The following is a 25840-nucleotide window of genomic DNA, read 5'->3' as shown; positions in this document are numbered from 1 at the left end:
TTGTTTTTTAATTAGCTTTAATATGATACACAACATGTGCAAGTGAAGCAAAAGTATACTTTCTTAGGAAAAAAAAACAGAAAATGTACATGTTATCCTAATTATATTCTATAAATCTGTAAAGATATAAAGGCAATTAATTTACAAAAAGTGCTAAACTGTGAAACCACAAACCTTAATAACATAATGCTGTGAAAGAGGAAATGTTTCAAATGAATTCATTTCTTTTAAAAAGTTAAAAGAAATGTCTTCATGCTTGCTCGCCAAAGCGATCGATGAAGAAACCAATGGAAAAAAAAAGAAGCAATCAAAAGACATGTCAATCCTTTCAGAAGAAAAGCACTTTGAACTGAATCAAGCATTTAATTGATAGCACATATATGTGCTGAGGCTAGCAGTAAGCATGTTGGTTACACAGTCAACAAATACTACATTTAAATTTAATCTCTGTCTGGACATATTTGTGTAGTGTTTGCATGTTCTCTGTTTGTGTGTGCGCATGTCTGTGCATGTGTGTGTATGCATGCATGTATGTATGCTTGCATACATGTGAGTACATATGTATGTATACATATGCATGTATGTATACACATGCATGCATGTATGTTTACAAATATATTAGGAGGTGTAACGATATGTTATAACGATCAATTCTAATCATTTCCAATCAGATTCTAAGTTTATTTAGAATGATACAATCCGAAACTATTCAGTGAGTTGAAATTGATTCAGTAACTTTTTAGCCAAAAATTCAACCAGAGTAACTGTGGAATAAATACTGGATACTGGACACAACATATATAGTTTCCTTTATTATCGTTATTTCTTGTAAGGGAATTAGACATGAATGAATTATGGATACAAACAAGCAGGTAAACAACAACTAAAGTGCAACCAACACTTTAGGTTGAAATAACAAGAGGAAACCTTTTCTGCTCTGTATTCAAGAAATGTTTAATAATAGTACAGTAACTGGCATTTTAATAGTAGATGTACCTGCTACTACTGCTTTAGTTGTCCAACAGAGAAATTATACAATATCAATAAAAAAAATAAAGTGCAACCCACTAGGGTTATGTGGTATACCGGTACTAGTATAGTACCGCGATACTAATGAATCATATTCGGTACTATACCGCCTCTAAAAAGTACCGGTCATCCCTCCCCCTGCTCCCCGTCGTCGTCACGTTGTCTCCATTGCTGGTTTACGAATAGACGAGCATGTTTGGCAGCGCACAATCACGGAGTACTTACAAGCGGAAGCAGTGTATAGACAGAAAAGGGAGAACGGATGCATTTTGGCTTAAAAACTAACCATAAAGGTGAAGTTATAAAACTGAAACGCCCTCAGGAGGAGGTGCTTTAAGATATGGCTAGCTAGCGGCTAAAATACATCATCAGTTATATAGCTACTTCTAAATCACAATTTATATATATAAATATATATATATATATATATATATATATATATATATATATAGTAGGGATGATATGAGACCCTCGTCAGGGAATTTTTTTAAATCCCCTGTCGAGCGTGGAAACCTGCAAAACAGGCGTGTAGGGATGATATAGCCTATGGACAACTAAATGGTAAAGGGTAAATGGGCTGTACTTGTATAGCGCTTTTCTACCTTCAAGGTACTCAAAGCGCTTTGACACTGCTTCCACATTAAAGTTAAAGTACCAATGATTGTCACACACACACTAGGTGTGGTGAAATTTCTCCTCTGCATTTGACCCATCCCCTTGATCACCCCCTGGGAAGTGAAGGGAGCAGAGGGCAGCAGCGGTGCCGCATGCACACACACATTCACACATTGATGGAGGGGGCTGCCATGCAAGGCGCTAACCAGCACCCATCAGGAGCAAGGGTGAAAGGTCTTGCTCAGGACACAACGGACGTGACGAGGTTTGTACTACGTGGGGATTGAACCAGGGACCCTTGGGTTGCGCACGGCCACTCTCCCAACTGCACCACGCCGTCCCTAAACGCCACGCCGTCCCTAAACTCATTAGTTTCACCTGTTATGTGTTCACAACTCACGCACTTGATTTGTTTGGACTCACACACTTGTCAATCACTGCACCATAATTTAAGCCTGTAGTTGCCAGGCAGTCAGGCTGGCGACATCACCCTCTCTACACCCTTGTCATCCATGCCGATGATCCATGCCCCCTTTCTCGTTCCAAGTAATTTTTTGTTATTCATGCCACAGTTTGCAATTTTTGTTTTATGTCCATAGTTTACGTTGTAGTAATAGTTTTGTTTTCATAGCCAAGTTTAGTACCTCCACTGAGAGCGCCTTTTGTTTATACCCTTTGTTTTTTTGTAATATTTTCGAGTTAATAATAAAAGATGTCATTGCCTTCACACCATGTCCGGTCCAGTCGATTTGCACCACGGGAAAACAAACCGCACCAAAGTCCAGGCCCAATCGTTACACCCCTAATATGTATGTTCAGTACTGTATGTATGAATGCTTGTATGTAAAGTACGTTTACCGTGTATGTTGATGTACTTTAGGTATATATGAATGCGTCAAACTTACTGGATCACTGAAAAGCCTGATGGAAGCGTGGCAGCGTGGTTGTTTTGGAAGATTGTGGGAGCAGGAGCAAAGGTGTGTTGTCTTGGTGGAGCGTGTGCTGCTCTGCACTGCCCCCTGTCTGAATGTACGGAGGTCCATTTAGCGGCAGAAAATTGAAAAGCTGGGAGAAGTCCATCAGCGACGAGGGCGAGGCCATCGAGTCACACGTCGGCGTAGATGTCGGAATCCTGTGCGAATCCTGCCTCGCTTCTTCCATCATGGCGGCGTGTGAATCCATCTCCAGTTTGCAGGTAGAAAGTTGATATTGGCTTGCGGAGGACGACGAAGGCGTGCTAGTTTGTAGCGCCATTAGGTAGCTCTCCAGTTCTCCCTTTTGGTTCTGCTCCCATCCCTGTGAGGAGACAGCGTATGAGGTCATGTTGGAGCCTAATGGGTATTTATTTAACGCGGCGTTCGGGAGGGGCTCTGGATCCAGGAGGGCGGTGGTGTAAATGTGCTGATGCGGCATTGTCGTCAACATGTCTGGGGGCTCAGCCATGGACTCAAAGGCCGGAGGCTGCGCCAAATCAGCTGGCTCACTTTTCACTCGCAACAGTTCTTGAGCGTGACTCTTCTTCACATGCCGGGTCAGGTGGTCCTTCCTGCCAAAGCGCTGCGCGCAGTATTGACACAGGAAGTCTTTGCGTCCCGTGTGGACCACCATGTGGCGCCGCACGTCTTTACGGGTGTAAAATTTCCGCTCGCAATGATCGCAGTGGTGCTTTTTCTCCTTCGTGGCACCGGCGGACTTGCCGGCGTGGGTTCGGAGGTGTTCCAGGAGCACCGCGGTGCTGGGGAACGTCTGCAGACACACCTGGCAGGTGAGGTCGCCGCTGTTGGCTGCGTGGAGGGCGAGGTGGCGCTTGAAGCCCAGCTTGGTGTTGTAGTTCTTACCGCACTCCTCACATGTAAAGGCTTCTTTGTACGGGTCGTGGGTGTGAAGGTGATTCTTTAAGTGATCCTTGCGGTGAAACATTTTTTCACAGTATGAACACTTGTGGCTTTTTTCTGGCGAGTGAGTTGCCATGTGCCTTGGGAAATAAGACACATTCTATGATTGGGATATGTTTTTGTTTTTTACGGCAAGTCAACAAAACACATGGTAACACTTTAGTATGGGGAATATATTCTAAGTACCAAAGACTTAATTTAGAGTTATTTGGACACTTGGGGAACATATTCTAGGTAACAAAGACATAATTTTGAGTTATTTGGACACTTGGGGAACATATTCTAAGTAACAAAAACTTAATTTAGAGGTATTTGGACACTAGGGGAAAATATTCTAAGTAACAAAGACTTAATTTAGAGTTATTTGGACACCAGGGGGACATATTCTAAGTAACAAAGACTTAATTTAGAGTTATTTGGACATAGGGGAACATATTCTAGGTAACAAAGACTTAATTTAGAGTTATTTGGACATAGGGGAACATATTCTAGGTAACAAAGACTTAATTTAGAGTTATTTGGACATAGGGGAACATATTTTAGGTAACAAAGACTTAATTTAGAGTTATTTGGACATAGGGGAACATATTCCAGGTAACAAAGACTTAATTTAGAGTTATTTGGACATAGGGGAACATAATCTAGGTAACAAAGACTTAATTTAGAGTTATTTGGACACTTGGGAAACATTCTAGGTGACAAAGACTTAATTTAGAGTTATTTGGACATAGGGGAACATATTCTAAGTAACAAAGACTTAATTTAGAGTTATTTGCACACTAGGGGAACATATTCTAAGTAACAAAGACTTAATTTAGAGTTATTTGCACACTAGGGGAACATATTCTAGGTAACAAAGACTTAATTTAGAGTTATTTGGACACCAGGGGAACATATTCTAGGTAACAAATTTGGACACTAGGGGAAAATATTCTACGTAACAAAGACTTAATTTAGAGTTATTTGGACACTAGGGTAACATATTCTAAGTTACAAAGACTTAATTTAGAGTTATTTGGACACTATGGGAACATATTCTAGGTAACAAATACTTATTTTAGAGTTATTTGGACATATGGGAACATATTCTAGGTAACAAAGACTTAATTTAGAGTTATTTGGACACTAGGGGAACATATTCCAGGTAACAAATACTTAATTTAGAGTTATTTGGACACCAGGGGAACATATTCTAGGTAACAAAGACTTAATTTAGAGTTATTTTGACACCAGGGGAACATATTCTAGGTAACAAAGACTTAATTTAGAGTTATTTGGACATTGGGGAACATATTCTAGGTAACAAAGACCTAATTTGGAGTTATTTGGACACTAGGGGAACATATTCTAAGTAACAAAGACTTAATTTAGAGTTATTTGGACACCAAGGGAACATATTCTAAGTAATAAAAAATAATTTAGAGTTATTTGGACACTAGGGGAACATATTCTAAGTAACAAAGACTTAATTTAGAGTTATTTGGACACCAGGGGAACATATTTTAAGTAATAAAAAAATAATTTAGAGTTATTTGGACACTAGGGGAACATATTCTAAGTAACAAAGACTTAATTTAGAGTTATTTGGACACCAGGAGAATATATTTTAAGTAATAAAAATAATTTAGAGTTATTTGGACACTAGGGGAACATATTCTAAGTAACAAAGACTTAATTTAGAGTTATTTGGACACCAGGGGAACATATTCTAAGCAACAAAGTCTTAATTTAGAGTTATTTGGACACCAGGGGAACATATTCTAAGTAACAAAGACTTAATTTAGAGTTATTTGGACACCAAGGGAACATATTCTAAGTAACAAAGACTTAATTTAGAGTTATTTGGACACTAGGGGGACATATTCTAAGTAACAAAGACTTAATTTAGAGGTATTTGGACACTAAGGGAACATATTCTAAGTACCCTAAACCTAACCCTAACCTTATTGAGGAAAGACACTTAGGCCATGTCTACACTAAGTCGTTAACCCCTCAAACAAATAATTATTTAGCCTAAGCCCCATTTCAGCCACAATAAACCATCGTGTAAGGTTCCCCTCCTCAGACAAATTTTACAACTGTAAGTCAGCCATAAAATTCTTGAATCTCCGCCTCCTAGTTTTGTATAGACTCGTTAATTGTTTACAGAGTGAGTTCGGAGAGGAAGTGACGCCAGAAAGACCTCGCCCACACAGGAAGTGATGTCAGAAAGAACGCACCACAGCCAGCTTCATAATAAAGCTCGGAGCTAACCGCTGGAAATATGAAGACAAGTCATCCAGAAATGCCCGTGTTTCTCCTTCTACATCAGGCCTGGGCAATTATTTTGACTCAGGGGGCCAAATTAAGAGAATCAAATGTGTCTGGGGGCCGGTATATTTATCTTTAGGAACACTAGTACAAAACCTCACAATAATGTCTGATTGAACGCTAAAAACAGACCGCCTTAAAAAACGGAATTGAATTAAAAATGTTCTACTGAAGGAGACACACAGAATGTACATGACAATAATGTGGGATTTACGATATTAACTATGCAGGAAAAAAAAACACTGAATAGTGACAGTATATGAACGTTACACCCCTTCTCCATCCATCCATCCATCCATCCATTTTGTACCGCTTGTCCCGTTCGGAGTCGCACATATTTTCGAAGCAAGTAAACAGCAAAATATGAATGCGAAGGGTAAAAAAAAAACAACCTACAATCTGATACATCTGTTTTATTACTAAGCTTTAGAACTTTCTTGTAAAAATCTACTTCCCTGTCTGTCCCTGACACCCCCATTTCAGGCTCTGGAAACTTTCTGTGGAAACGCTCCCCGCCCACACTGCTTGGTGCCTCGTCTGAGCTGCTGTGACTTACATTACCATTTCATCCATTTTCTACCACTTATTCCCTTTTGGGGTCGCTGGGGGCGCTGGCGCCTATCTCAGCTACAATCGGGCAGAAGGCGGGGTACACCCTGGACAAGTCGCCACCTCATCGCAGGGCCAACACAGATAGACGGACAACATTCACACTCACATTCACACACTAGGGACAATTTAGTGTTGCCAATCAACCTATCCCCAGGTGCATGTCTTTGGAAGTGGGAGGAAGCCGGAGTACCCGGAGGGAACCCACGCATTCACGGGTAGGACATGCAAACTCCACACAGGAAGATCCCGAGCCTGGATTTGAACCCATGACTGCAGGACCTTCGTATTGTGAGGCAGACGCACTAACCCCTCTGCCACCGTGAAGCCGACTTACCATAGTAACTAATTAGTTGACCATAGTAACCAATTATATGACCATAGTAACTAGTACATCATGCAAAAGCACAGATTCGAACCATTTTCTCTCTGGCACTCATCGAGGGTGGACGTTCCCCTTTCCTCTCCCTTATCTCTCCTGCTTGCTTCTTTTTTGTCTTGTCTTAACTTTCTTGTTGCCTCTTTTTGCACTGCTCTCCAAATCTAAACATTGGAACTATTTAACTGGTCTCAACAAAATTGACAAGATCTTGGGTTTGGGGTAGCCTGCTGTCGTGACGAAGCGGTTGTTGCTGGACACACGACGGACTCTTGGGAGAAGAAGCAGTGCTGCGTGCCTGGCGACCCTCTCTGTTGCTAGATATCTCAAGATGTATGTTGTAATATGTATATGTGCTTTGCTATAGAGGATTTTCCCACTCCAGACTGGGCCCCCTTAGGAGCCCAGTCTAGATTGTATTTTTTTACTCATCCTTCCCCAACGTTGACCTTTTTCCCATCTTTTCCGAGGCGCCTTATGGCGACCCATCAGCATTCTTGTTCTGTAGCCCTGTACACTGTTTGTTTGTCTAATCTTGAACAGGTTTGTGCAGAAAACAAAGTTTCGTTGTACTTGTGCAATCACAATAAAACCTATCCTATCCTATCCTATCCTATCCTATCCTTAAATACTTTGTATAGTTCAAGACTTCCGGTCATTAGAAAACATCACTGCAAATCATAATCGCAGCTATACTTTCCATCCTAAAGATCTAAAAAATGTATTTGGGAATGTCCGGCGGGTCAGATCAAAAAGCTTAACGGGCCGGATGTGGCCCCCAGGCCTTAATTTGCCCAGGTCTGTTCTACATGTACAGACGCTTGTGGAAATCACACATGAATACCATAAGAGAAAGCGATTTCAGCTATTTGGGATACAACACTTCACAGACGGCAAGAGAACTTTCCAATGTCCGGGTAAGCTGTGATGCTACTTAGCAAAAACCTTTGTCCATTTGTTGAAGGAGAGACAATAAGAATGCGAACTCCAGTGGATGTGATAAAAAAGTTAGCGTGTGCTTTGTATTACCTGGCCGTCGACGGAAGACTACGGAAAACGGCGAATGCATTTGGACTGGCAAAGCAGTCTGTATCAGTTATTGTCCGCCATGTTTGTCATGGACTCGACGTCTCGGTCCATTGTATATGAAATCACCAAAAAGAAATGGACAAAGAAGATGAAAGCATACGAGAAAGTGTCCTGACCAGATATCTAGGTCCCAAGATTGATTGTTGTAAAATGTTCTTTATGACATTGTTGACGTATCTAATAAAGATTTGATTAATTTATGATGGCTCAGGTGTGATTCACTACAATAGGGCCCCTCCGCACACTGGATTCTAGTTAATTGAAATACCACAACACTGGATATTGTTCGGATAAGTTACATTTAAAAACTTGCATACAAAGCTACACTGGAGGTGACAATGCTATGACGTTTGCATTTTCCGCGCATGCGTTCTAGGTCGCGTTGCTCCGGCGGACGGAGGGGGGCGGGGATTTTAAACGGTGGAATTGTTGTGTGTGGACACAGATAAGGTTAGGTGTGATTTACCTTGGATGACCTTATTGTCATGTTTTGTGATCATGTTTTGTTTATTTATGTTCGGTCTATTTTAGTTCCTGTTTGTGCACCTCCCTGAGTTTGTTTTGGTTGCCATGGTTGCAAATTATGTTTCTGATTAGTGTTCGGGAGCTCACCTGCTACCCAAGCACTAATCAGAGGCATGATTTAAGCCTGCCATTACTGGTCAGTCGGCCTTGCATCATTGTTCTTTTCATGCTAGTTTTTTTCACCTCATAGTTCATGCTGCCCGTTTCGCGTCACAGTAAGTGTATTCTGTCAAGATGGGGTTGTCGCAGCTTGCTAAGGGGTCGTTCTCCCAGGAAGGCAGACGGACTACTCGGGACATGGCGTGAAGGTGAAAACATGATTTAATTTTAACACTAACAAGGCGTGCACAAGGCGGAGACACAAACTTAGCATAGGGAAACAAAAACTAACTTAGACAGACTATGGACATGAAACCAAAAAAACACTTACTGTGACGTGAAACGAGCAACATGAACTATGAGGAGAAAAAAACTAGCATGAACAGAGAGATGTCTGTTCAAAGACATTTGGCGTGACAGCCCCTCTAATGCCTGAAGGCCCCCAATGAGGGGGTGATAATACCAAGTTATATGACTCTTAAGGGTTACAGCTGCAAAATTAGCGAAGCAAAAATAGCTTGAAAAGTTAGCATGCTGGAATGCTAATATTTTTTCCTCACCGTTATTTTTCACCAATGACAATGAGCCAATTATAATGTTTTTAAAACAGGCAGCTTTGTGGACTGTTCTAAGGTCCTTCCACCCTCATTGGGGTCCTTCAGGCATTAGAGGGGCTGTCACGCCAAATATCTTCCGGGGGGAAGCTCTTTGTAGGGGCGTGACAGCATGAAAAGAACGATGACACAAGGCCGATTCACCGGCAATGGCTGGCTTAAATAATGCCTCTGACTAGAGCTCGGGTGGCAGGTAAGCGGCCAAACACTAATCAGAGACAGGTGAACATAGTTTGCAACCATGGCAACCAAAACAAACTCAGGGAGGTGCACAAACAGGAACTAAAGGAGTCCTAAACAAAACAGAACATAACTAAACAAAACATGATCACAAGACATGACACTTACCCGGCTTAATGTAAACAGGGCCTTAGTTAATGGCTTACTGGTTGTATAATAAGGCCATGCAGAATCAGGCCTTAATAACTACTTAATAATTACTCTTTGGGAGCCAATATGTTCCTAATTTGCATGTTAATAAGCAACTAATTAATGGTAAATATGTTCCCCATTCTAAGGTGTTACCAAACACATCAGTACAAGTACAGCTGCCATCCACAGATGCTTGCAGATACCTTAGCAGCTTGTATTTGGAGACAAAGGCCTTGGTGCATCCAGGCTGGGAGCAGAAGTATGGTCTCTCTCCGGTGTGAGAGTAGGAATGCACCTTCAGTTTCTCCACACTGTTGAAAGCTTTCTCGCAGTCTTCGCAGGGGAAATTCTTCTTGGGTTTTCCTTCTGCTCGCCTGCGCCTCCCTATGGGTGCCTCCGGCTTTGCCTTGTCCAGGACCTGGTCCAAGTGGACCTGGGTTCCTGACGCCATGGCGCCCCTAAGGCAGGCTAGTTGCACATGGACATGTTGATGACGTCATGCAGGACTCAAGAGTCTGCGAGACAGGATGTAAAACATCATCATGTAATATTGTCACTAACCATTGCAAACCATATACACTTTGTCAATTCGTGCTCGTACCACAAAAATGAACAAGAAAATGGGCAAATTGTGTGGTGAACGTGGGATTTGTTGTCGTGGAAAAAGGTGAAATGTCATCAAACAAGGAGTAAGCGCCTATTAACTCACCAACACATCAACATTTGGCTGTTTGATCATTATTATTATCATTTTTATAGCAACTGTCAGGATGTGTCAAGGCTGTGATGGATCCCAAAAAATGACGTTCCGAGATGATTTGAATCGATCAGAAACGTGAAGTGAAACCGAAACGTCAACTAAATTGACAGCAAGCGAAAAGGTTTGTTATTTTCAAACAGGACAAGTTGAGCAGGCTGCGGTCAACTTGCATCAACTTAATTCGGATCTTTTTTTTTTAATATATATTTCCACAAAGTGCACATAGGTGATTGTGGCACCGTGACAGTCATAGCAACTTTGACACAATTAGTTGTGGACGTCTTTTTTCCCCCACAATAATATAACTTGTACGCGGTGTCCAACTTTTTCCCCCCTCAGCTCACCCGTTTCTCATAATTTGAATAACCCCGATATTTTAATTCAACAAATGAGTAACGGTATATCAAACTGACATGAAACTTACCCTGGACGCTTTGGCATCCTTTCTGTTGTGTTTTTCTGGACTTTCAACTATTTTTAGAATTTTTAATAATTTTTTTCTCATATTTTTTGCTAGACGCGACGGGCCCGAAATTTGTTTCCTTTCCTATCTTTAGAGCAGCCATTGTGTGTGCGCTGCAATGCAACCGCACTATGGGCTAAGTCACGCCCCTTTAAAGTTCCAAACTTCCTTTACATTTTTTGAATGATTCGTTTCTACACTCATATCAAAGTGATTTGGATTCATTGGCGTCAACAACATTTTGAGAATCCAGTACCATTTTTTTCAAACCTTCCAAACCTGTTTTATTCGACTTAAACCTCTAGGAAACCTTGAATCTCTAACTCAATAACCATTGGCTAATTTCCTTGTCCGTCGGAGAAGACAAGTTGGACGGGATTCTATTGGCCGATGTTGCTGTCACTCAAAACTAGATGTGCTGTTGCGTTTCCTGGTACACAGTGGAAGCAGTGCTGTTAGCATTAGCTTGAAGCGGATACTCAAATCTGAGGATTAATATCACATTTTTTATTTACATTCAACACTCAAATCTGCGGATTGATTTTAATATATTCCTTCTTCACCAGACCCTGAAGTCCATGGATTAGTTGGATGAAAAGTTTTCTTAAGGTTACAGTCTCGTCCTTGCTCTTCACTGGTAAGTCATTTACTGGAGTAACAGTTCAATAAATACAACTGCATAAAAAGGGATAAATATATATCTAAATACATGTACGTATGTCATATATGGACAAAAAACATTCATGAAGTTTGGTTCTTTTATGAATTTATTATGGGTGTACTGAAAATGTGACCATATCTGCTGGGTCAAAAGTATACATACAGCAATGTTAATATTTGGTCACATGTCCCTTGGCAAGTTTCACTGCAATAAGGCGCTTTTGGTAGCCATCCACAAGCTTCTGGTTGAAATTTTAACTACTCCTCTTGACAAAATTGGTACAATTCAGCTAAATGTGTTGGTTTTCTGACATGGACTTGTTTCTTCAGCATTGTCCATAAGTTTAAAGGCCTACTGAAACCCACTACTACCCAACACGCAGTCTGATAGTTTATATATCAATGATGAAATCTTAGCAATGCAACACATGCCAATACGGCCTTTTTAGTTTACTAAAATGCAATTTTAAATATCACGGGAGTTTCGTCTTGAAAACGTTGTGTAATGATGACGTGTACGCCAGACGTCACAGGTTTTTAGGAAGTATGAGCGCTACGCACACACACAGCTAAATGTCGTCTGCTTTAACGGCATAATTACACAGTATTTTCGAGAACTGTGTTGCTGAATCTTTTGCAATTTGTTCAATTAATATTGGAGAAGTTAAAGTAGCAAGATGGAGTTGGGAAACTTTAGCCTTTAGCCACACAACCACACGGTGATTCCTTGTTTAAAATTCACGGAGTTGAAACTTTCCTATGGATCACAGCGGACATGGATCACTACCACTTGTCAACCAGCAGGTTTCGGTGAGAAAATTGTGGTTAAAAAGTCGCTTCTTACAGGAGATCAGCTGAGTTTGCGCCTCCCGTACAGCTGCCGTCGACTTCCCCGAGACACTGCGCGTCAACACCCGGCCGTAGACGTATACTTCCGACTATCAGGTACTGTTGAACTCACTAAAACACTAGCAACACAATAGAAAGATAAGGGATTTGCCAGAATTATCCTAGTAAATGTCTCTAAAAACATATGAATCCGTCTCAATGCAACGCGATCACAATCGCGTTTTTTTTTTCTAGTCCGTCGCTATCAATATCCTCAAACACGAATCTTTCATCCTTGCTCAAATTAATGGGGAAATTGTCGTTTTTTCGGTCCGAATAGTCCTTTTTGTTGGAGGCTCCCATTATAAACAATGTGAATATGTGAGGAGCCCTCAACGGGTTACGTCATTGTCTGGGACTTCCGGTAGAGGCAGGGCTTTTCTCCAGTTGCGAATTTTATCGTGGATGTTCTCTACTAAATCCTTTCAGCAAAAATATGGCAATATCGCGAAATGATTAAGTATGACACATAGAATGGACCTGCTATCCCCGTTTAAATAAGAAATACTCATTTCAGTAGGCCTTTAAGTCAGGACTTTGGGAAGGCCATTCTAAAACCCTTATTCTAGCCTGATTTAGCCATTTCTTTACCACTTTTGACGTGTGTTTGGGGTCATTGTCCTGTTGGAACACCCAATTGCGCCCAAGACCCAGCCTCCGGGCTTTTTTCTGGCGAGTGAGTTGCCATGTGCCTTGGGAAATAAGACACATTCTATGATTGGGATGTGTTTTGTTTTTTTACGGCAAGTCAACAAAACACATGGTAACACTTTAGTATGGGGAATATATTCTAATTAACAAAGACTTAATTTAGAGTTATTTGGACACTAGGGGACCATATTCTAAGTAACGACTTAATTTAGAGTTATTTGGACACTAAGGGAACATATTTTAAGTACCCTAACTCTAACCCTAACCTTAATGAGGGAAGACACTTAGGCCATGTCTACACTAAGTCGTTAACCCCTTAAACAAATAATTATTTAGCCTAAGCCCCATTTCAGCCACACTAAACCATCGTTTAAGGTTCCCCTCCTCGGACAAATTTTTACAACTGTAAGTCAGCCGTGTAATTCTTGAATCTCTGGCTCCTAGCTTTGTATAGACTTGTTAATCGTTTACAAAGTGAGTTCGGAGAGGAAGTGACGCCAGAAAGACCTCGCCCACACAGGAGGTGATGTCAGAAAGAACGCGCTACAGCCAGCTTCATAATAAAGCTCGGAGCTAACCACTGGAAATATGAAGGCAAGTCATCCAGAAATGCCCGTGTTTCTCCTTCTACATCAGGCCTGGGCAATTATTTTGACTCGGGGGGCCAACTTTAGAGAAACAAATGTGTCTGGGGTCCGGTATATCTTTCTTTAGGAACACTAATACAAAACCTCACAATAATTTGTGATTGAATGCTAAAAACAGACCACCTTAAAAAACGGAATTGAATTAAAAATGTTCTACTGAAGGAGACACACAGAATGTACATGACAATAATGTGGGATTTACTATATTAACTATGCAGGAAAAAAAAGCACTGAATATTGAAAATATATGAACTTAACACCCCCTCTCCATCCATCCATCCATCCATCCATTTTCTACCGCTTGTCCCGTTCGGGGTCGCACATATTTTAGAAGCAAGTAAACAGCAAAATATGAATGCAAGGGGTAAAAAAAAACCCACATACAATCTGATACATCTGTTTTATTACTAAGCTTTAGAACTTTGTTGTAAAAATCTCCTTCCTTGTCTGTCCCTGACACCCGCATTTCAGGCTCTGGAAACACTTCCCGCCCACACTGCTTGGTGCCTCATCTGAGCTGCTGTGACTTACATTACCATAGTAACTAATTAGTTGACTATAGTAACTAATTATATGACCATAATAACTAGTATATCATGCAAAAGCGCAGATTCCAACCATTGAAATACTCTGTATAGATCAAGACTTCCGGTCATTAGAAAACATCACTGCACATCATTATGGCAGCTACACTGTCCATCCTAAAGATTTAAAAAAATATTTGGGAATGTCCGGCGGGCCAGATCAAAAAGCTTAACGGGCCGCATGTGACCCCCGGGCCTTAATTTGCCCAGGTCTGTTCTACATGTACAGACGCTTGTGGAAATCACACATGAATACCTTAAGAGAAAGCGATTGCAGCTATTTGGGATACAACACTTCACAGACGGCAAGAGAACTTTCCAATGTCCGGGTCAGCTGTGATGCTACTTAGCAAAAAGCTTTGTTCATTTGTCGAAGGAGAGACAACAAGAATGCGAGCTCCCGTGGATGGGATTTAGCCATTCCTTTACCACTTTTGACGTGTGTTTGGGGTCATTGTCCTGTTGGAACACCCAACTGCGCCCAAGACCCAACTTCCGTGCAAAGATAAGACCTTCTGGCGGAAAGTTCTGTGGTCAGATGAAACAAAAATTGAGCTGTTCGGCCACAATATCCAGCAATATGTTCGGAGGAAAAAAAGGTTTAGTTTTTTTCCTCCAAACATATCATCCCTACACGCCTGTTTCGCAGGCGTGTAGGGATGAGTGTGGCGACAGAGTAGCCAGACAGAGTGTGGCGAGAATGAATAGCTCTCTGATTAGTGCTCACCGCAGCTGAGCGTGCAGACCACTAACCAGAGGCAGGTGAACCCAATTAATACACATGGAAACCAAAACAAACCTAGAGGTGCACAAACCAGGAGCTAAGGGAGTCCAAAACTAACAGAACATAACTAAAGAAAACATGATCCGGGCCATGAATCATGACAAGGTGAGGCCTTTAATCCCAGGAACACAACTCCTACCGTCAAGCATGGTGGTAGTAGTATTGTACTATGGCCCTGTTTTTTGCGCCAAAGGAACTGGTGCTTTACAGAGAGTAAATGGGACAATGAAAAAGGAGGATTACCTCTAAATTCTTCAGGACAACCTAAAATCATCAGCCCGGAGGCTGGGTCTTGGGCGCAGTTGGGTGCTCTAACAGGACAATGACCCCAAACACACGTCAAAAGTGGTAAAGAAATGGCAAAATCAGGCTAGAATTAAGGTTTTAGAATGGCCTTTCCAAAGTCTTGACTTAAACGTGTGGACAATGCTGATGAAACAAGTTTATGTGAGAAAAACATCAAATTTAGCTGAACTGCACCAATTTTGTCAAGAGGAGTGGTCAAAAATTCAACCAGAAGCTTGTGGATGGCTACCAAAAGCGCCTTTTTCCAGTGAAACTTTCCCAGGAACATGTAACCAAATATTAACATTGCTGTATGTATACTTTTGACCCAGCAGATTTGGTCACATTTTCAGTAAACCCATAATAAATTCATAAAAGAACCAAACTTCATGAATGTTTTTTGTGACCACCAATATGTGCTCCAATCACTCTATCTATCCATAATTTTACTTTTTCCTGAAGGAACTCTCCTGAGGGAATCAATAAAGTACTATCTATCTATCTATCTATCCATCCATCCATCCATCCATCCATCCATCCATCCATCCATCCATCCATCCATCCATCCATCCATCCATCCATCCATCCATCCATCCATCCATCCATCCATCCATCCATCCATCCATCCATCCATCCATCCATCCATCCATCCATCCATCCATCCATCCATCCATCCATCCATCCATCCATCCATCCATCCATCCATCCATCCATCCATCCATCCATCCATCCATCCATCCATCCATCCATCCATCCATCCATCCATCCATCCATCCATCCATCCATCCATCTATCTATCTATCTATCTATCTATCTATCTATCTATCTATCTATCTATCTATCTATCTATCTATCACAAAAAATAAGAGCTGTGGAAATTATTGGAAACTCATTCCTTTCAAGTGTATGTAAACATTTGACCACGACTGTATATGATGGTATTAATTTGAAACAAAATATTGTGATTCATTAGGTGTGTAACAATCCGTACCACGACTATTGTGATTTAAAGGATCACAGTTATCCTTCTTATTGCTGTGTTGTTGAATTTGCTCAAAAAGTACTTGAATAGACACTGATATAATTCAACCAAGTTTTATTTAATAAACGTTAATGTGTCTTGCATTCATTTTATCAGCTAAGCTAGCTAGCCATTAGCGCGCTAGCTTCTTCTCTTGGAAATTAGCAGTGTCCACATTAGTTTTTCAGTGTGGTAATCAACCATGTTTTTTGTTGATATTAAAAAATATTGATCCAACTATTGTAGTCATGACCATATACTTATACTATTGTATAGTTGATATCCATCCATCCATTTCCTACCGCTAATTCCCTATGGGGTCGCGGGGGGCGCTAGTGCCTATCTCAGCTACAATCGGGCAAAAGTCGGGGTACGCCCTGGACAAGTTGCCACCTCATCGCAGATGGTTGATATCGTTGTTGTCAAAATGTTATCGATCCGCCCACATTTGTTTGCTTTTAAGAGCTTTAGCTTACAGTGTAGCATGTGTAGCATGTTTAGCTATTCCAGTGATAGTAGTAGGTTTAGGAAAACATAGATTATTTTCCGCCATGGAAGATAGGATTGCTGTCTTAGTGGCTTTGCACTGTGGAGGGACATTGGCTGCTGATAAGGTGTTGTACTTCGTGTCAAGACAATAAAGTTATACGACATACAATGACAGAGTACTGCTGCTGAAGTCTTGACAAAGGACTGCCGCAAGATGGCAGACAGCTTGGCATATGTTCCGGTCAACCTACTTCCGGTTTAGGGTACACAACAAAAACCAAATACACTACCAAACAGCGATACCTGCAGTAAGCGAACCCGACCACAAGACGCATTAAACTACGCTGGGGGAAAAACAATACATTTTATGAAACACCTCATCATCCTATAAATAAATGTACAAACCTGGATTATAATAATGAGTCTCCTATTTTAACCAAACAGGTTATTTTGTTAACTATTGTTGTATTTTTGTTGAAATACAATAAAGTATAAATTAACCATTTGACAACATGATTAGAAACTAGAAAAAATAATTGTCGTAGAAAGTGTGTGTGAAGGCTGAAAAGCCGAACAAAAATACTAACAGTCAGCATGCTTTCCAGATAGTGTCAGGTCACAAAAAATATGTATTTTATGTGTATTACTGGGATGTTACTGACATCACATGCGGCTCATTTTCTACCCAATGAATACTGGTGGTGGTCAACCTGTTTTCAATGGGTACTTGGCACCATTTAGCCTTTCTCAAAGAAAAAATTCCCTATGCTAGTGTTGTTTTCGGTTGTACGAATCGTTTAAACGTTTCTTCAGAGTTCTTCAAGAGGTTATCATAAAGTGTAGCGTGTTTTTTCCGTCTTTATCAAAATATAACGATAAATGTCAACATTGTGTATGTGCTGAAAGCTTCATTTATAATTGTTGCCTTTGGTAAAAGCTTAACTCTTTTAGGTTTTGCTCACATCTGCCTTCTTTTATTTAGACACGCTGAGTAGGTGCTTTACGAAACACTCGTAGCAAACGTGTTTAAGAAATAAAAATAACATCAAGAACATACTTAAAGGGGAAGTAATATACGTTAAAAGTATATAAAAAAACATTAACAAAGTGATTACTGAAACCATTGCGTTCTTCGAGTATGCTCCCTTGGACTGGAGTGTGAGCTGCATGCTTTTCTCGTTGTTGCTTCGTAACTCTTCGGGCCTTTTTGATTACCTCTCAAGGGATTCTGAAGAAACGTTTATCCTTTTCGCAATTTGAACAATTCGTACAGCCGAAAACAACACAACCATACGGCATTTTTTCTTAGAGAACGGAGTTTGTTTGTCCACAACGCATATTGAATAGGAAGGATATAAGCCGGACGTGACGTCAGTAAAATTCTAGCAATTGACTAAAATTAGCAGGGAGTATTTTGACTTGGGAACAATTTGAACCGGCTAAAAAATGTGGATTGTTTAACAGAGAAAAGTGTGAAAACCGTGAATATTTTCCTGCATTCACATAATTAGGTCAAAAGTAGTAGTTAGTAGCAACATAGACATTTCACATGGGGGTATTAAACCAATGCTGTGTTGAAAGCAGAATACAAGTAATAATAAGCATCTGTTTTGTCAAGTATGTGTAACATCTTTTTTTTTTCAGAGTTCCAGATACAAATGGACAGAAATTCCAGCAAAATTCGGAATCAGGACTTAAATCCATGCATTCAAGTGAGTGCTCCATATTTTGACCTAGGAATCAATATTAAATGTATGCGTTTTATACAGTATATAATGTTGTAAAACTTATTGGATTATCTTTCTTTTGTATTTTTTAGGAAAGCGATGCCTCGCAAAAGTGTTTGGATACTTACAACTATGATAAAAGCATGTGCAGCGCCTACTTCCAGTCTTACAAGGATTGTAGAAAATATTGGGTATGCATGATTTTTTTCTGTCTTGGAAGAAACTATGAAACTAAGCTACTGCTGAGGTGCCTTTGAGCAAAGCAGTAGTGATGGGACCAAATATGCCGAGGCTTCAAGGCGTGTGTCGAGCAATAGAGACACATATCGAAGCTTGCTTCATTTAGGGGAGGAGCCGGAAATGATGACGCGTGAAGCCTCGGTGCCAAGTTGTACCATCTGACCGCTTCGGTACGTGGTTCAGCCTCGCTGTACGCTTGTACCACGTGACTGTTTCAGGACCGGGTTCAGTTTTGCCGGGAAATTTGACAACTTATAATGCTGCCCAAGCTTCATTAAAAATGTGAGCTTTTGAGACTTGTGGTCGGTTTGGAATATGGATAAAGAAAAAAAATAGTTTTTTAAAACGCTGCTAGAATCAAAGAAGGACGACAAACTGAATCCAAACGATAAACTTGATATCCATTTAATAAACATAACATTTTCCACCTTCGATCGGCGACGTCATCAGATATTTGGTAGCACAATAGCACGCACTTTCACCTTTTATTCTACAAGACGTGGGTTCGATTCTTGGCAGTGTCAGTTCCTAAATGTGTTTACCACTGTAAACATTACATTTATTAAAGTAAAGCATTGTGTGTTTTTTCTTTTTAACCAGCTTCCAGAAATCAATAACCGGATAACGGAGAGGTTTTGTCAAAAAAAACAAAAATGAATCGCCTAAAACCAAAACTAAAAATTAATAAAATCCCCTCTGTTCTGTACATCATTATCCAAGTTACATTATATTGTAATTTTCCTCTTTATGCCATTTCCTCAAGGTGACAGAAAAAACATTAAACAACCTGCCCTATTAATATGATTCTACCATGTTGGCAAAATATAAACACACAATAATATATGTACAAATATAATGCATGAAACATACTTTATTATACTTTTGTCAAACATTTATTGTGATTCATTGACATTTCCAAGAGGCCTAATAGACGCCACATTTCAATGCATCACACATTATGTAGTTAAGATGCAGCTGTTTGTAATCATACATTTGACCAGCAGGTGGAGTCTTGTGCCGAAGCATGTATTGAAGCTTCAGAAATTCTGGAACCAATTGGCTCAAGTGTTTCAATGCCTCATGAGGCTTCATCTGACCATCACTACAAAGCACTGAATCAGAACCAGAAATACTTTATTAATTCCTGAGGGGAAATGTAACATTTTAAAACCCTCTCACACTAATTTTCAGAAACTCAATTGAAGTGAAATTAAAAGTGAAATTATTACATAAATCTGGGCCAGCCTTTCAAGCGCTGCAGCTCATCTTATAGTTCTTCATATTCATGATGCATCATGAATGTTATATATCTTACTAAGAATATAGCTCACAGTTGCCAGTCTTAAATACTTCTAGCATTATATCACCATCTAATGGTGACTTCTCAATATGCAGTGTGATTAGGTCTACCTTCCCAAAGTTGTGTGGATTTGTGGTAAGAGTGTTTCTAATGTGGTCTTCACAGCACAACATCATGGTGCAGAGGAGGAGAGAAGGAGTGAAACCTGACATGCCAACAGCTGCAGAAAGGCAGGACTTTCTCTCTGCACATGGAAGAAAACCCTATTGACCTGTATGACTTAATCGTGGATGGTAATATTGTTATGTAAGTGACGTGAAGGAGGATGTAAGATGATTCCTTTCACTGTAATGAGCCACTTTTAAAGCATTCTGTGCTTTTTTTGAAAATTAAAAAATATTGCAAATGTTTTACCTCAGTTTATATTTCCACTGTTATTGTTTTTTTATTTCAGTAAAACCAAGTGTGTTTGACTTTTAGCACTGCTTTCCCTCACTGATTTCACTTTATGATATCATTTCAAGGAATTTAATCCAACTAAATTGAGGTTTGTGTACTGTTCTGACTTTTTATTAGGGTTGTTATGATACCAAAACTTCAGTAATCGATACTGATACCTATAAATTTACATTAGTTAAAAAACACGTAATCTAACTCATGTACTTCATAAATGTATTTATTTCCATGTTACAGTTTGCCTTTTTGCTTTATTTTTCACGAGCCCATAACAAAAGAGGGGCGTTCAAAGTGTTGCCAAACGACAGGCAAGTTTCTCCAAGCGGTGTTTTCTTAGCACTTATGGAAGTGATAAAGGTTGGCTTGCATGCTTCTGGAGGTTTTCTGATCGCATGTGGTATTGCACACTCCCTGGGCTTGTGGTGGCGGAGTTACACCACATCTACAGTTGCGCTACACTCATGCTTCTCAATTATTTTCGGTTACGCCCCCCTGAGGAAGTAGAAAACATTTTGTGGGACACAAATGCATCGAGTCTAAGATGATAAGCAAAAAAAAAAAAAACATTTTTATCCTGCTTCTAAATGTATGATAATATGATATATGTTTTGCCTTGTTGTTGATTCGGTAGCACATAACAGAATAAAAACTTTAGATTTCAAAGCAACTTTTCTTAGCTTTCTCACCAAGTAAGAAAACAATGAGATATTTTGTATTTAGACCTAAAAACAATTACAAATAATTAATTATCAAGTCAACAAAATTGCATTTAAAAAAATTTAACATCTTGAAGTGTATCTTTTTTTCCCTAGTACGAAAAAGTCGGTCAGGTGGTTTGTTTTATTGGATATTTTTTTTGTTGCCATCATTTCTCAAAGCAGCAACATTTTAACATTTCTCATGTCTTTTGAGAAGTATTAGCTTTTAGATAAGAAATATTACAATAATGTACAGCATTTACCTCGAGAGTGGACTTCTATAGTATCTCCCTCCAGCTGCTTTTCCGTCAAACACACCATCAGCAGCTTCTCTATATTTTCATAGATAAATGTCTGGGTTTAGAAATTGTTTAACCTCATTGGCTGGAGTCTTCGACTCATTCCACTTTAGTATGGTGCAGACTAATATTGCTATGGTCCAAATGCTTCACGAAGTTTGCTAGCTACACTATGTCATTTTGTTGATGATTTATTTCTTTAATTCAATGAATACCATCCACTCCTTCTTCTCAGCACTGTCTTTCATTCTCACTTGTGTCCTTCCTTTTGAAAAATGTATGTCCATCTCTAGCTATAAGCTAATGCTCGCGAGTAGACCCAATCTTTTGGTAGTATCTTACATAACTGTCATGACACCAAGGAAGTTAGTTGTCCAAAACTTTGCCCATAGCATTTAGTGGAGAGATGGCTCATATCCCAAAAACTTGGGATGAGACACTGTATAGCACCATTGCACTATATTTTCATTGCACAAATACTAATATCAGCACTCAGAGGTTATAGGTTCCTAAACATGTTATATTATAGATAGATAGATAGATAGTAATGTATTTATTCCGTCAGGAGAGTTCCTTCAGGAAAATTACAATTTTCAGCACAATCCCATTCAAGATCAGACAAACATTATATCGCTGATACAGTAAATTCCATCCATTTTCTACCACTTGTCCTTCCCGGAGTTGCAGGGGTGCTGGAGCCTATCCCAGCTGCTTTAGGGCGGAAAGTGGGGTGCACCGCGGACAAGTCGCCACCTCATCACAGGGCCATTCAATCTTTCAAAAATGATCCCTGACGTATGCAATGATAGAAATAGTGTCTCCTCTATATAAGGACAATTGTCCTGTAAGAAAATGATAGATGTTATTTTTATGTCCGACTGGATGAATAGATATGAAATCATAATGTCTATATTAGTAAATCTAGCCTTAACAAAATCATTCTCCCAAACATTCAATGTGATGATGTTAATAATATATTACTTCAATGAAGAAAACACATTTGTTTCTCTAATAATACAAATGAATTCTAATGCTAGTCAATTTATTGGCCCAATAAAAATCCCCTTATCGTGGTAGAGGAGTTTGCGTGTCCCAATGATCCTAGGAGCTATGTTGTCCGGGGGCTTTATGCCCCCTGGTAGGGTCTCCCAAGGCAAACAGGTTCTAGGTGAGGGATCAGACAAAGAGCAGCTCGAAGACCTCTATGAAGAAGATAAAACATGGACCCAGATTTCCTTCGCCCGGACGCGGGTCACCGGGGCCCCCCTCTGGAGCCAGGCCCGGAGGTGGGGCACGATGGCGAGCGCCTGGTGGCCGGGCCTGTTCCCATGGGGCCCGGCCGGGCACAGCCCGAAGAGGCAACGTGGGTCACCCCTCCAATGGGCTCACCACCCATAGCAGGGGCCATAGAGGTCGGGTGCAATGTGAGCTGGGCGGCAGCCGAAGGCAGGGCACTTGGCGGTCCGATCCTCGGCTACAGAAGCTAGCTCTTGGGACGTGGAACGTCACCTCACTGGGGGGGGAAGAGCCTGAGCTAGTGCGCGAAGTGGAGAAGTTCCGGCTCACTTCGACGCACAGCAAGGGCTCTGGAACCACTTCTCTCGAGAGGGACTGGACCCTCTTCCACTCTGGCGTTGCCGACAGTGAGAGGCAACGGGCTGGGGTGGCAATTCTGGTTGCCCCCCGGCTTAAAGCCTGCACGTTGGAGTTCAACCCAGTGGACGAAAGGGTAGCCTCCCTCCGCCTTCAGGTGGGGGTACGGGTCCTGACTGTTGTTTGTGCTTACGCACCAAACGGCAGTTCAGAGTACCCACCCTTTTTGGGTACACTCGAGGGAGTACTGGAAAGTGCTCCCCCGGGTGATTCCCTTGTCCTACTGTGGGACTTCAACGCTCATGTTGGCAACGACAGTGAAACCTGGAGAGGCGTGATTGGGAAGAATGGCCGCCCGGATCTGAACCAGAGTGGTGTTTTGTTATTGGACTTTTGTGCTCGTCACAATTTGTCCATTACAAACACCATGTTCAAACATAAGGGTGTCCATATGTGCACTTGGCACCAGGACACCCTAGGCCGCAGTTCCATGATCGACTTTGTAGTTGTGTCATCGGATTTGCGGCCTTATGTTTTGGACACTCGAGTGAAGAGAGGGGCGGAGGTTTCTACCGATCACCACCTGGTGGTGAGTTGGCTGCGATGGTGGGGGAGGATGCCGGACCGACCTGGCAGGCCCAAACGCACTGTGAGGGTCTGCTGGGAACGTCTGGCAGAGTCTCCTGTCAGAGAAAGTTTCAATTCCCACCTCCGGAAGAACTTCGAACATGTCACGAGGGAGGTGCTGGACATTGAGTCCGAGTGGACCATGTTCCGCACCTCTATTGTCGAAGCGGCTGATCGGAGCTGTGGCCGCAACGTAGTTGGTGCCTGTCGTGGCGGCAATCCTAAAACCCCTTGGTGGACACCAGCGGTGAGGGATGCCGTCAAGCTGAAGCAGGAGTCCTATCGGGTCCTCTTGGCTCATAGGACTCCGGAGGCAGTAGATAGGTACCGACAGGCCAAGCGGTGTGCGGCTTCAGCGGTCGCTGAGGCAAAACTCGGACATGGAAGGAGTTCGGGGAAGCCATGGAAAACGACTTCCGGACGGCTTCGAAGCGATTCTGGACCACCGTCCGCCGCCTCAGGAAGGGGAAGCAGTGCACTATCAACACCGTGTATGGTGCGGATAGTGTTCTGCTGACCTCAACTGCGGATGTTGTGGATAGGTGGAGGAATACTTCGAAGACCTCCTCAATCCCACCAACACGTCTTCCTAAGAGGAATCAGTGCCTGGGGAATCTGTGGTGGTCTCTCCTATTTCTGGGGCTGAGGTCGCTGAGGTAGTTAAAAAGCTCCTCGGTGGCAAGGCCCCGGGGGTGGACGAGACCCGCCCGGAGTTCCTTAAGGCTCTGGATGCTGTGGGGCTGTCTTGGTTGACAAGACTCTGCAGCATCGCGTGGACATCGGGGGTGGTACCTCTGGATTGGCAGACCGGGGTGGTGGTCCCTCTCTTTAAGAAGGGGGACCGGAGGGTGTGTTCCAACTATCGTGGGATCACACTCCTCAGCCTTCCCGGTAAGGTTTATTCAGGTGTACTGGAGAGGAGGCTACGCCGGATAGTCGAACCTCGGATTCAGGAGGAACAGTGTGGTTTTCGTCCTGGTCGTGGAACTGTGGACCAGCTCTATACTCTCGGCAGGGTTCTTGAGGGTGCATGGGAGTTTGCCCAACCAGTCTACATGTGCTTTGTGGACTTGGAGAAGGCATTCGACCGTGTCCCTCGGGAAGTCCTGTGGGGAGTGCTCAGAGAGTATGGGGTATCGGACTGTGTTATTGTGGCGGTCCGCTCCCTGTACGATCAGTGCCAGAGCTTGGTCCGCATTGCCGGCAGTAAGTCGAACACATTTCCAGTGAGGGTTGGACTCCGCCAAGGCTGTCCTTTGTCACCGATTCTGTTCATAACTTTTATGGACAGAATTTCTAGGCGCAGTCAAGGCGTTGAGGGGTTCCGGTTTGGTGACCGTAGGATTAGGTCTCTGCTTTTTGCAGATGATGTGGTCCTGATGGCTTCATCTGACCGGGATCTTCAGCTCTCACTGGATCGGTTTGCAGCCGAGTGTGAAGCGACCGGAATGAGAATCAGCACCTCCAAGTCTGAGTCCATGGTTCTCGCCCGGAAAAGGGTGGAGTGCCATCTCCGGGTTGGGGAGGAGCCCCTGTCCCAAGTGGAGGAGTTCAGGTTGTTCACGAGTGGGGGAAGAGTGGATCGTGAGATCGACAGGCGGATCGGTGCGGCGTCTTCAGTAATGCGGACGTTGTACCGATCCGTTGTGGTGAAGAAGGAGCTGAGCCGGAAGGCAAAGCTCTCAATTTACCGGTCGATCTACGTTCCCATCCTCACCTATGGTCATGAGCTTTGGGTCATGACTGAAAGGATAAGATCACGGGTACAAGCGGCCGAAATGAGTTTCCTCCGCCGTGTGGCGGGCCTCTTCCTTAGACATGCCATCCGGGAGGAGCTCAAAGTAAAGCTGCTGCTCCTCCACATCGAGAGGAGCCAGATGAGGTGGTTCGGGCATCTGGTCAGGATGCCACCCGAACGCCTCCCTAGGGAGGTGTTTAGGGCACGTCCAACCGGTAGGAGGCCACGGGGAAGACCCAGGACACGTTGGGAAGACTATGTCTCCCGGCTGGCCTGGGAACGCCTCAGGATCCCCCGGGAGAAGCTAGACGAAGTGGCTGGGGAAAGGGAAGTCTGGGCTTCCCTGCTTAGGCTGTTGCCCCCGCGACCCGATCTCGGATAAGCGGAAGAAGAT

At 42.1% G+C, this 25840-nt stretch overlaps 2 protein-coding genes across 3 annotated transcripts; one reads left to right on the top strand and one right to left on the bottom strand.

The window, feature by feature from the left end:
• Nucleotides 1-10861, bottom strand: plag1 (pleiomorphic adenoma gene 1). The gene is made up of 3 exons (XM_061874506.1): nt 10721-10861; nt 9740-10051; nt 1-3619 (listed from the first exon to the last, which is right to left on the bottom strand). The coding sequence occupies exons 2-3, from the start codon at nt 9985-9987 to the stop codon at nt 2554-2556; spliced, it is 1314 nt and encodes a 437-aa protein (XP_061730490.1). The 5' UTR covers nt 9988-10051; nt 10721-10861; the 3' UTR covers nt 1-2553.
• Nucleotides 10862-11159: 298 nt separating this feature from the next.
• chchd7 (coiled-coil-helix-coiled-coil-helix domain containing 7) lies at nt 11160-20453 on the top strand. 2 transcript variants are annotated; one of them, XM_061874504.1, is made up of 5 exons: nt 11160-11396; nt 12266-12364; nt 18413-18480; nt 18588-18686; nt 20201-20453. In XM_061874504.1, exons 1-5 carry the CDS (start codon nt 11351-11353, stop codon nt 20303-20305), a joined length of 417 nt encoding a protein of 138 aa, XP_061730488.1. In that variant the 5' UTR covers nt 11160-11350; the 3' UTR covers nt 20306-20453. The 2 variants fall into 2 exon arrangements, with proteins under 2 accessions (XP_061730488.1, XP_061730489.1); XM_061874505.1 differs by lacking the exon at nt 12266-12364 and having other exon boundaries at nt 11162-11396.
• The last annotated feature ends 5387 nt before the right edge of the window (nt 20454-25840 follow it).

The sequence above is a fragment of the Nerophis ophidion genome, linkage group LG16, assembly GCF_033978795.1.
Source record: "Nerophis ophidion isolate RoL-2023_Sa linkage group LG16, RoL_Noph_v1.0, whole genome shotgun sequence".
NCBI lineage: Eukaryota > Metazoa > Chordata > Actinopteri > Syngnathiformes > Syngnathidae > Nerophis > Nerophis ophidion.
Note: the sequence above shows the minus strand (reverse complement) of the source record. Positions and strands in the feature narration are given on the sequence as shown.